This window comes from Gadus macrocephalus, chromosome 18 (genome assembly GCF_031168955.1).
Source record: "Gadus macrocephalus chromosome 18, ASM3116895v1".
Classification (NCBI taxonomy): Eukaryota; Metazoa; Chordata; class Actinopteri; order Gadiformes; family Gadidae; genus Gadus; species Gadus macrocephalus.
The window spans coordinates 10,519,166-10,532,351 of NC_082399.1; the positions used below are offsets into that span (position 1 = coordinate 10,519,166).

Below are 13,186 nucleotides of genomic sequence, written 5' to 3' on the forward strand. Positions count from 1 at the left end.
AGAGAGTGGACCATTGACTCTCAACTTTATATTTAATGTCCCAGTATTTAGCATTTGGCTTTAACTAACTAATACTTGCAATAGATTTACTGTTGCAGACTAACAACCCAGAGAGCTTCAACCCCCCCCCCCCCCCCCCCCCCCTCCTACTCCACCCCCACCACCCCCCAGCCCGGGCTCACCTCTTTGTGGGGCTCCATGATGACGGTGACGCTCTTGCCAGTGACCTGGGCCAGCACCTGCAGGGAGTGCATGGCCTGCTTGCGCACGGTGGAGTTGGGCGATGTGACCTCCCGCACCAGGTCGTGGGTCACCATGTGGAACGACTTGTCCTGCGCCGCCAGCAGCTCCTCCGTCTTCTCCTCCTCCTTCAGCGGCGTGGCGCAGCGCACCAGCAGCTGCTCAAGGGTGGTCTTGGCCATGGCCACCGCCCCGTTGGACACCTGGGGGGGGGGGGGGGGGGGCAACCGTGAGTCGGACGCACTGAGGGTGTGCGGGCGAGACGCACCGGTCGATAAGAACGCCATTTGGAAGACCCAGGGGGCCGAGTTCATGGAGCGTTTTAAAAGGCACGCCGGGCGATTAAAGGGCCATTTACGACACACGCTGGCCAATTTAAGGGCTGTTTTACAAGACACACTGCCCAAGCAGGCTGCCCCTTACGATATACGCTTGCCAATTTGAGGACTGTTTTATAAGACGCACAGGGCCACAGGGGGGAGGTTTGCCAAACACAATTGCAAAGTTGAGGACTGTTTTACAGGACGCGCTGGCCAATAAGAGGTTGTTCTGAAAGACACGCGGGACAATTAGATGACTGTTGGACAAGACCAGCTAGCAAATTCAAGGACTGTTTTGAAAGACGCACTGGCCAATAAGTGGACCTTTTCCTTGACTCAACTTAGATCTAACCAGTTTGCTGTTACGAGTACGCAATGAAGGAAAATATCTCAAAGGAATCTACCTGATGTGTCAAATATTGACTGTCAAGAGCACAAAGCCTTACTATTTCAGAATACAGATCGCAAAGAGGATGGAAAAATGGGAGGTAAAAATAAGCAAAGAGTTGAACTAATGCAAACCTGTGGAATCAGGTCACGAGGTTTGATTTCAATATTTACCAAATGTCACCCAGAGAGATGTATTTGGCGTGCAATATGAAAAACATTGCAATTCTGCCAAAAGAACCGAAGGAACAGAGCAGAACACCACCCCCAACGGCCTCACCTCTCCCGTGAGGTCCATCATGACAAACAGCAGGGCCTTGAGGAAGGTGAGCTGGTTCTGCAACACCCAGATGAGAGGCAGCCTCTCCATGAGGAACTTGATGGAGACCACGCCGCCCAGCTTGGCGAACCACGCCTGCTCATAGCAGCATGCGCACAGGCGCTCCACGATGTAAGAGAACAAGGGCAGCTGGCAGGCCTGCAGGGAGGAGCAGGAGGAGGCGGAGAGGGCGTTCAATGATGGATGGCCTACCTTTACTAAATCTGGCACTACGTCAACACAATGGAGGAGCGAATAAAAATAAAACGCTCGATGGCTCGTGTAAATCGGTATATTGTGCTTATAAATTGCTGAGAGCAAGGCATCGACCCTGCCATGGTTAGCGGTTCAATTTCCACTGGGCCCAGCCGAGAATGTATGCACTGCACACAAGGTATTGTAAGATACTCTCGGAAAAAAGGCAAACACGGGTATACATTAATCAAAAACTAAATAAATATGAGATGAAAACTGAGATATTGAATGTACTTGTTCAGCAACCCAAAGTCTGGTTCTTTTCTTAAATTCTTATACTAAGTTGAATATTCCCGGAACTCCGCAGTCGACCTTCTGGCGTCCCTCATCCATGCCGCCCAATTAGAAAACCTCTGTCTGTCTGTCTGTCCGTCCTACCCTCTCCTTGGAGCCCAGGATGATGCTGGCCACGTCGAAGATGACGGCCAGGGCCACCTCTCCGATCTTGCACAGCTCCTTCTCCTCGTAGGCCATGCAGATGGCGATGGCGTCGATGAGCACCAGGGGGTCCATGCCCTTGGAGCCGTTCTCCTCGCTGTGGAACATGGCCGTGCTGGGCTGGCTGCCCTGCTGGTAGCACGGCAGCAGGAAGGGGCCTGGCGCGGGGACCCAGAAAACGTGTTATATATATATATATATATATATATATATATACAAATACAATGCTTCCACACAAAGACAACAGGGGGGCGGACAGAATTTGGGGGACATTTTAAGAAGACGCGGGGGTGGGGTGGCGATTACCGATGAATTAAAAAGTAGAATATCCAATCAAATCTGTAAATCATGGGAACTTTTTCATTGGAAGGAGGAAGGAGGAAAAGTTATATGTCCCAGCATATTGCCTTTGATATGGGCTGCTTAGACCACCAGGCAAAGAAAGCTTTCCGCAATGCCCGTGTTGAAAATGTCTTGAAAGCTGTGAAATCTAATCAAAACCATGCACATAAGGAAAACAGCCCGACAAAGAAACTCTCTGCGTTGTGATGCATTAGAGAATCAGAAGGAAAAAACTGAGCAAACACTTATTCCTTTAGAAATGGTGTTCTTTCATTCCCAGATATGGTGACAAAACATCAAACAAACAGCTTGTGGAGTAATGTCGCGAATCTACCTTACATGAAACATGAGTATAGGGGTGATGAAAAAAAGTAACAATAAATTCAGTTTTTATCATTTTGTTGGATTTAAATGTAGTTCAGGGTTTTATTTGTAACAAGCTTTCAATTGTAAATGAAGGCTTAGATGGATACGGGGGAGTTCTTTGTACGGTACACAAAAGGCAAAAACACTTATCAGGGATACATGAAACGTTTGCCATTCTTTGTGTGAGCAGAGAGGATAGAGAGGAGGACAGAGAAAAGGGGATGAGAGGGGGAGAGGAGAGGATGAGGGATGAGAGGGGAGAGGAGAAGAGGATGAGAGATGAGACGGGAGGACAACAGGATAAGGGATGAGACGGGAGAAGAGGAGAAGGGATGAGATGGGAGAAGAGGAGAAGGGATGTAAGGAGTGAAGAGGAGGAGAGGAAAGGGGATTAGAGGGGAGAGGAGGAGAGGATGAGGGATGAGAGGGGAGAAGAGGACAAGAGGATAAGGGATGAGACGGGAGAAGAGGATAAGGGATGAGAGGGGAGAGGAGGAGAGGAAAAGGGATGAGAGGGGAGAGAAGGAGAGGAAAGGGATGAGAGGGGAGAGGAAAAGGAATGAGGGGGGAGAGAAGGAGAAGAAAGGGATGAGAGGAAAAGGGATGAGAGGGGAGAGGAGAAGGGATGCGAGGGAAGAAGGAGAGGAGAAGAGAGAAGAGCGGCAAGGAGAGGAAAATAACAGAATAGGAAAACAGATGAGGCAAGGAGAGGGGAAGAGGAGAGGAAAGTTGACGAGACAAGGAGAGGATAGGAAAAGCCTAGAGGGGAGAACAGGAGACGAGAAGACATGAGAGCATAGGAGAGGAGGGTGGAGAAAAAAAAAGAGAGGAGCGGAGCGGAAATGAAACAATAAAAGAGGAAAACAGAAGAGGGAGGCAAGCGAGAAGGACAAAGAGCAGAGGAGGGCAGAAGATAAGAGAGTGCGAGATGAAAGCCAGCGGGTTCCCTCACCACACTGCTGGGCCACGGCCACCATGGTGTAGTGCCGGATGAGGCTGGCCACGAAGGGCAGCGCGCTGGGCCGGAGGTCCTTGATCACCGCCGACATGAAGGCCCCCGTCAGCGCCTGCTCAAAGGTCCGGCGGGCCGGGGTGTCCTGGGCCTTGTAGCGGTGGGAGATGATCACGTTGGGGATCCACTTCTCAGCAAAGCTTTGATGGGGAGGAAGTGGCACAGCAGACAAACGGGAGAGGGTTCATGAATGTGCATTAAAAAAGTGCAGCACATAGGATTTCTATGCCTTGGATGTCGGTGTTCTTGGGCGATAATTCTGACCCAGTTTCATTTGGAAATCCTTAGTAATTATTTGTACTGCCGGACACTTGACATCTGCAACACAGTCACTGCCACGTCCTGAATTGTCACTGCACTGTCTCGTGGCCACTATGCGTTTGCCTATCATGTGATGCCTTATGTGTCCTGTTTGTGTGTCCTTTTACTCGGCCCGCATCAAGGACTGCCCCCTGAGGAGGGATAAATAATGTTTTTCGATTCAACTGAAATCGGTGGTGGTACAAAGGATCAGTTGGCACTGATCAAGCTGTTCTGGCTAGACTTTCTGAAGCTGGTTTATATTTCATTAAATTCACTGGGATGGCGGCAAAGCCAACAACAAACAATCACAAGAAAATGACGGGCATGGAGCTCAGTATGACTAATGATGCAACACCGGGCATCTTTTCGCATCTCCTCATTGTCCAGCCTGCATTTTAGACCTTTTAGTCTGCAATCAGACTCTTTTTCTGGCCACTCCTGCCCTCCACCTTTTCTGCTCTACCTCGTCCTCGTCCTCCACTCCCTCTCTCCCATTTTGACGGGTCATTTCAAACTCCCTAAGCATTTCTACATTACTTTCGTCATATGCAATTATGTCCCAAGTACCGTTCTCTCCCCCGCCTCCCCTTATCCCCATCACTCACCCCCTCCCTCCATCATGCACTCCCCCAGACTCTCCCTCTCCAAGTCTTTATCTGTCTTCTCCTCCTCCTCATGTTATTTACTCTCCCTGATGGTGGAGCGCTCTCCATCTCTCCCTCTCTCCCTCTCTCTCCCCCTCTCAGAGATTGAGAGGCTGTTTTCTCCGTACTTGCCCCCGTGTTTTATAATGCCAGGACTCGCGGGTACGGGACTGATGGATCAGGCTGTTTCATTATGGTTAGTTGAAAAAGACAGCGCTTTTAAATGTGTTGAAGGTGGGGGACGGGGTGAGGAGGAAAGAGGGAGTGATATGGAGGGAGGGGGAGGGATGGGGGGGGGCAGCCGAGAGAATGCCACATCAATGGACCTCGGCCATTATAGCCCTGCCTTTCCCGCCTCGCTCCATTTCCCCATCGCTTGGCATTTAGTGATATTAAGAGACGCTTTTCACCTAGACCACATCCTAAGCAACCACCCACGCATAGTCCTAAAAAAAGAAAAGATGCCATGAATCAAAGTCTGACAAGGGTAGGCCCCGCCCAACACAGCCCCGACGTCATCATAATGGACACACATTCATTATCGCCACAGAAGAGTGTGTGTGTGTGTGTGTGTGTGTGTGTGTGTGTGTGTGTGTGTGTGTGTGTGTGTGTGTGTGTGTGTGTGTGTGTGTGTGTGTGTGTGTGTGTGTTTCAGACGAGAGTTAATTAGCCTCTGCCTGGGGATCAATAAGACTAATGTGAACCACTGTCCCCCTCCCCCCTGTACAGATCCTCCCATTCGGCCTGTCTCTCCCTCCCCGTGTCTGTCTTCCTGTCTGTCCCATCTGCCTGCCTGTCTGTAGCCCACAGTGTAGCCCGTGAGGACAGGCCCATTGGGACGCAATTATCCGCCGTCAAACTTCAGAGTTGATGAGGCAACTTGTGGCAGCGTGGTGAAAGACGCATAAATGGTACACAGAGAGAGAGAGAGAGAGAGAGAGAGAGAGAGAGAGAGAGACGGAGAAAGAGATAGAGCGAGGGATACAGCGAGTGAGCGAGAGAGTGTGGGGGAAGTGGTGGCTCATCAGAATTATTATGCACGGTAAAACACATCTATTACCATAATTCATATATTTACACCAAAAAAAACACATTAGCTAGAAGGATCACTTTATTTATAATATTGCCACTGGATTATGTTGTTTAATGTAGATTGGGACAAAAAGTGTGTCGATGTGCTAAAGTCGCATGAACCAATCACGTTGATGCATTCGTTCGGGCTCAGATTCTGGAGCCGATACTCATTTTAATGAAATGAAATGACCTGTGACCACTTAACTCCATTCCATATCAACCAGGTGGGAGGCTATTTAAAAGTTGTTTTACAAACAACTTGGACCAGGGACAATGAAGAGTGTGTGAGTGAGTGAGTGAGTGAGTGAGTGAGTGAGTGAGTGAGTGAGTGAGTGAGTGAGTGAGTGAGTGAGTGAGTGAGTGAGTGAGTGAGTGAGTGAGTGAGCGCGTCCTTACTTTGGGTGGGACAGGAGCTGGTAGAGGGCGTGCTTGTTGTCGTCCAGGCTGGTCATTGCGACCAGGAAGCACTTGATGACCTCCCAGGCCTGCCGGCGGTAGTAGGGCTCCGTGTTGGCGCTCTTCAAGCAGTCCAGAGCCGTCTCGATCGCCTGTAGCAGGAGGGAAGGAGGCCACAGCGCGTTGAGAAGAGAGGGAGAGAGAGGGAGAGCCTCAGGCATGGCGGAGCTTCTGTCCCATGACCACTGATGTACCGTCACGACAAAGACAAATGGCTGCTCCGGAAAAAAACCAAAATCTCTTTCTTTGGTTATGATTCATAATCCGAATGGTACCATATGAGGGGGGCAAAATCGACTGTGGCGTGTGGTCCAGCCATGGACCACAAGCGAGTGTGTGTGTAGCTTTGCGTCTTCCCATGGCCATGTTTCATGAAACATACACTCGCGGCTTGTCCGAGCATGTCGGAGTGTGTCGCATAAAGTGAATGTACGTTACACAAGATGGCTGACCACCGCGTTAGGGTTCTCCTGCTGTTCCACTACGGTAGTGCTTTGGGATGAAACCAAAGACCTTCGCCTTCTTGGTATTCAGCACCACGATGCATGCACGCGCTACTGTGCTGCTAATTCAGCCAGATTATACATACATATGAAATGCTAAGTATAGGGGGGAGGGGGGGGGCATTAGATGTGACAGCTCAGGGTTTGACAAGCCGTGCCTGGCCGAGGCGCTCAGGAGGAAGAAGAGAATATGAAGTCATTAACGCCACTCAGACAGGAGGAGGAGGAGGAGGAGGAATGAAAGGACGGAGGGCGATGTTGAGATGAAAGCATCACAAAATCGAATTGTAGACCTTTCAGGGCATGTGTGGGGCACGTGTCCCGTGTGCCCCCAAAAAGGGTATGGTAGGCAAATAGCAAATCATTCAGGGTTATTGAGCACATAAGAATAAACTTTGTTCACTTGAGAAAATGTGGTAATTTTCTTATATTATAAAAATAAATTTGACATTTCCGCTCTCTTCTTTGCTCTGCTCAGATGCGCGTAATGAAAGAAGGAAATTAAACAAGAAAAAATTAGGAAATGAATTAAAAACGAGACTAAATCGAGGGCACAGAAAACATTTCAGAGGGAACGAACGCCTCTTGTCGAAGACAAAGCACGTGAGCGGGAAGAAAAATAATTCCCACTTATCTGGATACATATCTTGTTGAAGTTTCATATCGTCGCCTGTGAAGACGAGTGAAGAGTTCGGATCATAAAATGTCCACCACCTCCCTCGCATCAACACACAAAGACGTGGCGTCAGGAATGTTCACAGAGAAGACACTTGGAGCAATCACTTCGAGGGAAAGACAAAATGTGTTGCAACTCATCTTTAACAAGTCACGTCGTGCTAGGCGACAAGTAGTTCAAGGCCTGAACGACGATACAAAGAGTTGAATTAGTTTGGAATAAAAACACGACATCATAGGGAGGGTTTGAGGCAGTTACCCTCACAGAAGGGAGAACCGAGCCCATTGCTAGGAGGCCTATCGTTCAGGGGGTCCTGACAGCGGGGGGTGTTATGCGAGGCCCCTCCCACCCCAGGTGCAGCACGGCCATGGCAGCAGGCTCTAATGCCGCGTTTCCACTGCAGGGTGCGGAACGGATCGGATCGCAAAGGTGCGGTAGGGAGGGGGCGGTATAGCCCAGCTCAGTTCCGAGGTCGCGTTTCCACTGCCGACAGTACCCTTTGTGGTAGGCCGGATGTCGATCTCCGCGGCAGCTACGTAAACATCGTAAACAACGTCTTCCTCCCCAAGAATGCAGACGAACGTCACCACCTCCTTGTTCGCCCAAGCAACAATTTTACGCGACATGTTAATTGTAAAGAATAATACCTCGAGGCTACTGTTTGTTTGTTTTTATCCCCGCGTCACCCGGAAGTGATGATTCTGTCGACCAATCAACGGAGGGGGTGTGTAGCTAGAATTTCCCGGGACCCTTTCCGGCGTCTGGTCTCGTTTTCAGTACCCCAACGGAGGAGTCCTGAAAACGAGGCCAAAACGGGTACGGCTAAGTCCGGGTCACGCCCACTTTTGGCGGTGGAAACGCGACCCGATCCGCACCTTTGCGATCCGATCCGTTCCGCACCCTGCAGTGGAAACGCGCCATAATGAAATGACAGCACTGTGGGGAGCAGAGGAACAGAGGCGGCTGCTGAAAGAAGCGCCACATAAACAGCTTCACACAGAGAGAGGGACAGAGATGGGGAGAGAGAGAGAGAGAGAGCAGAGAAAGTAAAGCGAGGAACTTGAATTTAGTAGATTTTCCCCGAGGCTTTCCTAAATCCTCTCGTAAAGAGCCAGCCAATATCTCGCATGGCGACTAAAGCCACGCCTGGAGAGTTAAGAGGTGCTGATGAAATTAATACCGATTGTAGCATGGACAGACGATACTAGAAAGGAAGCGAGGAAACCAGAAAAAGGGAGGGAGGGAGGAGGTAGGAAAGAAGGACAGAGACAGGAGCCATGCGTTAGAAGGCATCCGTCTTGGAGTCCAAACACAATTACAGAAACACCGGTGGGTTTCAGAGAACACACACGCACAGCATCTAACCTCTCGCGGCAGTGACAGTGCATCTATGCGTGTGTCTGTGTCAGTGCTAGCGGCAGACCACAGATGGAGCGCCAGGAAGAGAGAGAGCAGCCATTAGCTAGAGTAAATAACGGTGCCATGGCGACCAATGCTAGATTGATGATTACTGAAGGGGGGTGAACAGGAACAGGGAGGAACAAGAAAAGGGTTGGATGATGGATTAAATTAGGTGAATGCTCAGTCTCCACGTCCTCTATGACACACACACACACACACACACACACACACACACACACACACACACACACACACACACACACACACACACACACACACACACACACACACACACACACACACACACACACACACACCTCTTGATCTTTACTGCTCTGTTCTCCTGCAACAGTGTTAAAAAAGACGGCTGCCATGAAATCCCTGAATTTCCTCCGTCAGCGAAACTTGATCAGCGAGACGGATGAGAAAACAGCGTTTCAACAAAAGGCTGCCAGACGGAAGAAAACATGAGCGAAACAAAACACAACATCTTCAACTAAGCGACGACCTACAACGATAATTGGGAGACGACAACGTCTTAAAGAATATCCGCCCTCATCTGTTTGCCGTGACTTTGGCAGCCGATGTCATCCAACGTCTTCATTCCTCCCCGCCACGGTGAGACGGTAACTCGAACCTACAGAGAGGAGACGTCGTCTGCCAGTACCGATGGCGCCCTATTCATCACCGTGACATCCATTAAGCCTGCCATATTGTCGCTTTGGGTTAGCGTCGGTACAAATTGAACTGACGCCCGAATTACGTTATTGATAGCGCTTCCTTTTCGGGATAAGATCAACAGAGCACGGTGGTGAGTGGTATGTACCGACAACGGCAGCGTAGACGACTTAAACCAACACACCGCACGGATTGGCCAACGTGTTCCCTGCATCCATGATCGGAATGTAGGTTGCAATAGAAACGTTCGACAGTCAGTTGCTAGTTTGATCCCCGGCTCCTCCTAGCTCAGTGTCCAGGGGTCCCTGAGCAAGACGCCAACTGCTCCAGACGAGCTGGCTGTCGCCTTGCATGGTTGACTCCGCCGTCGGTGTGTGAATGCGTGGTTGAACCGTCGTAAGTTTTCTAAATGCCCTAAATGTAAATGTGTCCCCCCTATACTCAAAGATTAGTGTAAGGTCCACGCCTACCTTCTCCATGGGCAGCTGTATGGAGGCCTTGCAGTCCGTGAACTCCGCCTTGATGCTGGGCCCCTGCACCTCCGTCACCACGTACAGCAGCCTCTGGGACTCCTTCAGCATCTTGCGGTTGCTGCCGCCGAACTTGCCCAAGACGCGGTAGGCCACGTGGGAGATGGTCTCCACGGGGTTCCTCAGCGTCCGCCACAGGGCCTGGGGGCCGGGAGAGAGGGGGACGTGGGAGAGAGCAGCGGGTGGTGTCACGCTGCGCTGAGCCGAGATTCAGAGTAATTCAGCAGACGCTTTCATCTAAAGTGACTTAAAGGGTATTTTTGGATACATATGACTGAGGACCCGGTCGCTGGCGAGGCTGGCAAGTGTTTTCACGCACATTGGGGTTTGACCGCACAGATCTGACGGGTCATAGGTACGTACCTCAGCAATACTTAACCATCAAATCAGGTTATCAAATGATCTGAGCAATTAGGATTGCTCAGAATTGTTGATCAGGATAGGTAAAACAATGCAAATAGCATCACCAAAAACCAGGCCATCCCCACGCCCACCCCCAACCACCGCCACCCTCGGACTCCCCGGTTACCTGCATGAGCTCGGCCCGGACGGGCTGGATGTGGTCGTAGAGGAAGTCGGGCTGCAGGTTGTCCACGCAGAGCTCCAGCGTGCGCAGGCCCTGGCTGACCAGCGTCTGGGAGCCGTTGAGCGCCGACACCAGCGGGTCCATGAGCATGGGCAGGTAGGGCAGCAGGGAGCTGAGGCGCACCGGCACCGTCAGACACAGCTCCACAAACAGGTCCTTCATGTGCTGCTTGTGGAGGCCGCTCTGCAGCATGTTCAGCCCTGCAAGGGAGGAGGAGGAGGAGGAGGAGGAGGGCTTATCGATGACGAAGGGTCGGGAGTTATCAGCGGAGAGGGTTGTGCAGGAGCAAACGTTTAACAACCCGGTTTGGTATCTTTTGCTCTGATTTTAGTTTTAATGTAGTCTTGTTTGCTACAATTGGAGATATCGGCAGTAGAAACTACATTCAAAGACACTGTAAAACTGTATTAAAAACGACTATATCCAAAACAGGCGTACATCAAAACATACATTCCTCTAAAAAATAAAGATGGTTCCGATGGAAATGTCTGCCAGGCGCTGGCTTACCTTGGAGTAGGTTTGGCAGGAGGGGCAGGAACTCCTGGTAGAGCAGGTCATGGCTGCCGCCGCCGATGGACCGAAAGAGGGCGCGCAGGAGCAGGAAGTAGTTGTAGGGCTCCTTAGCCGATTGGGCCAGCTCCATCGAGCTGTTAACGATCTTATGGAGGTGGGGCTGAAAGACGGGTAGGGACATTGTGCAGAATGTTAATAAACCACAGGCGACAAAGACTCGTATCCAGTTGGACATTGAACAACTCTTTGGGTGATGATCATTTGGTTTCGAGTTTACGACTTGCTTCCTAATCATGCAAGTGGTAAGACTTCACTCGATAGGCAACTTGGGACATTATGCCCAGGAAGTGTGAACAAGTTCTTCCTCCAAGAACCAAGACCAAATCCAAGAGAGAACGTGATCGAGTATCCATTTTAGAAATCAAACTTTTGAAACGGGTTGTAAGCACACGCCCACCTTGAGCATCTGCTCGTTTTCAGCAGCAAAGAGCGACACCGATCCAAACACCAGCTTGAAGAGCTTGAGGTAGAGGTTGGAGAGCTCCACGTTGGAGCCCATTTCTGGCAGCCTCTCCAGCAGGTACTCCACCAGGATGGTGGCGAACAGGGCTGAGGTCGACAGGTTGGCCAGGAACGAGTTGGCCACGATCTGGACACAACAAAAATATTTTAAAAAAAGACAATTAAATGTGAAAACTGTGTTCAATCACACCCACTCTCTGATGGCACTAGCTCTGAGAAGTATCCATTATGTACTGACAAAAACATAAAAACACAACAAACATTTTGGATCCCTTCAGCCACTCATTCGTCCTGTGATTCTTTACAAGATTGCTCCCGGGGGTCTTGTTGTAGTCCCACCCATTTTGATTGCACGCTTTGATTTGTTTTCAGCCTCACTTGAAAGTCACTTTGAATAGAAGCGTCTGCTAAATGACCAAACGTCCCATCAACAAGGACGAATCAGCATGCCAGCTCCTCTGCCCGTTATTCCTGCGTGCGCCCCCCCCCTCGCCACCCATGTACCTGCAGAGCGTAATTCTTGGAGATGCGCTCCACCATGTAGGGCACTGTGGTCTGGAAGATCTCCTTGAAGGTGAGCGGGTTCATCATGGTGAACACGCCGGCAAAGTGCTCCAGCACCTCCTTCTCCTCCTTCATGCGCACCGCCTGGCAGTTGGCCACCCTGATGTACGTCTGTTGGTTGTTGGTCACCTGTACCTAGCCAGCAGGGGGATGGGGCGCTGTTACACCATGTTGGCTACTCCCCAACCCCCCCCCCCCCCCCCCCCCCCGCAAGTGGGTGCTTTCAAGCCAATGCCAACCCAAAAAGAATAGCCGCTAATTATAAATAAATTATATATGTGCCAATAAATGCAACCTTTCCTTTGGCGCGTGGGCGAGATGATGGATGCATTGGCTGACCACGAGCCATGACGAAAAAATATAAAATTTTGCAGATTAATTACGTGCGTGAATAATATTGTGGCTGTGATTACTAGCGTTTGTTTTGATGTACGAGTTTATGCTGAGGGAAGCCAGCCTTGTTGATCAACACATACGATTATTAATATAAATCTCTATAGGGATTTAACAGAATGATGATTTCTCTTTTTACCAAATGCGTTATAAAAACTAAAACTTTTACTGTTGAAAAAGAAAAAAAAGACCCAATGTGTAAAATCTGTACAAAATAACTTAATCAGAACAATCTTTGATATGAGAATGTTACTCAAAATGAATTCATTTATTTTCTGCAACTCTTTTAGTGAATGTTGATGATCCGTGCCAGCTCTCTGTTGGAAGTCCTACCTGGTAGATGTCCAAGGCCTGCATGGCGTACTTGACCAGCTTGATGTAGATCTGTGTCTCTTTGGGTTGGAGTTGCTTGTTTGGAATGAACTGAGCTTCTGCAGAGGGAAAGACGAAAAAACAAAGCAGCAGATGCCAAACGTGTGAGATAGCTAGGCTTATGGATTTATCAGTGTTTATAACATTTCACTTCTCACGAAATCTACTAAGATACGATCACGACACATCCTTGCGGAATTGGACGCAGAGCAGTGGTAGTAATCTAACCCGGTCTGTGCTCCATTTTAGGTATACAACTCGATTCATTCATTCAACACCAACAAAATGCGAG

At 49.8% G+C, this 13,186-nt stretch overlaps 1 protein-coding gene across 1 annotated transcript in view; it reads right to left on the bottom strand.

Annotated features, from left to right (window-relative positions):
• Window positions 1-13,186, bottom strand: part of trrap (transformation/transcription domain-associated protein) — a 93,740-nt gene that overhangs the window by 71,676 nt on the left and 8,878 nt on the right. The window contains exons 16-26 of the mRNA XM_060037264.1: window positions 12,856-12,953; window positions 12,070-12,264; window positions 11,501-11,692; window positions 11,038-11,203; window positions 10,474-10,730; window positions 9,885-10,085; window positions 6,097-6,248; window positions 3,620-3,819; window positions 1,900-2,117; window positions 1,228-1,425; window positions 183-443 (exon numbers count right to left, since the gene is read on the bottom strand). Of these exons, the coding sequence (XP_059893247.1) occupies window positions 183-443; window positions 1,228-1,425; window positions 1,900-2,117; window positions 3,620-3,819; window positions 6,097-6,248; window positions 9,885-10,085; window positions 10,474-10,730; window positions 11,038-11,203; window positions 11,501-11,692; window positions 12,070-12,264; window positions 12,856-12,953 (2,138 nt within the window). The remainder of the gene's footprint in view (window positions 1-182; window positions 444-1,227; window positions 1,426-1,899; window positions 2,118-3,619; window positions 3,820-6,096; window positions 6,249-9,884; window positions 10,086-10,473; window positions 10,731-11,037; window positions 11,204-11,500; window positions 11,693-12,069; window positions 12,265-12,855; window positions 12,954-13,186) is intronic.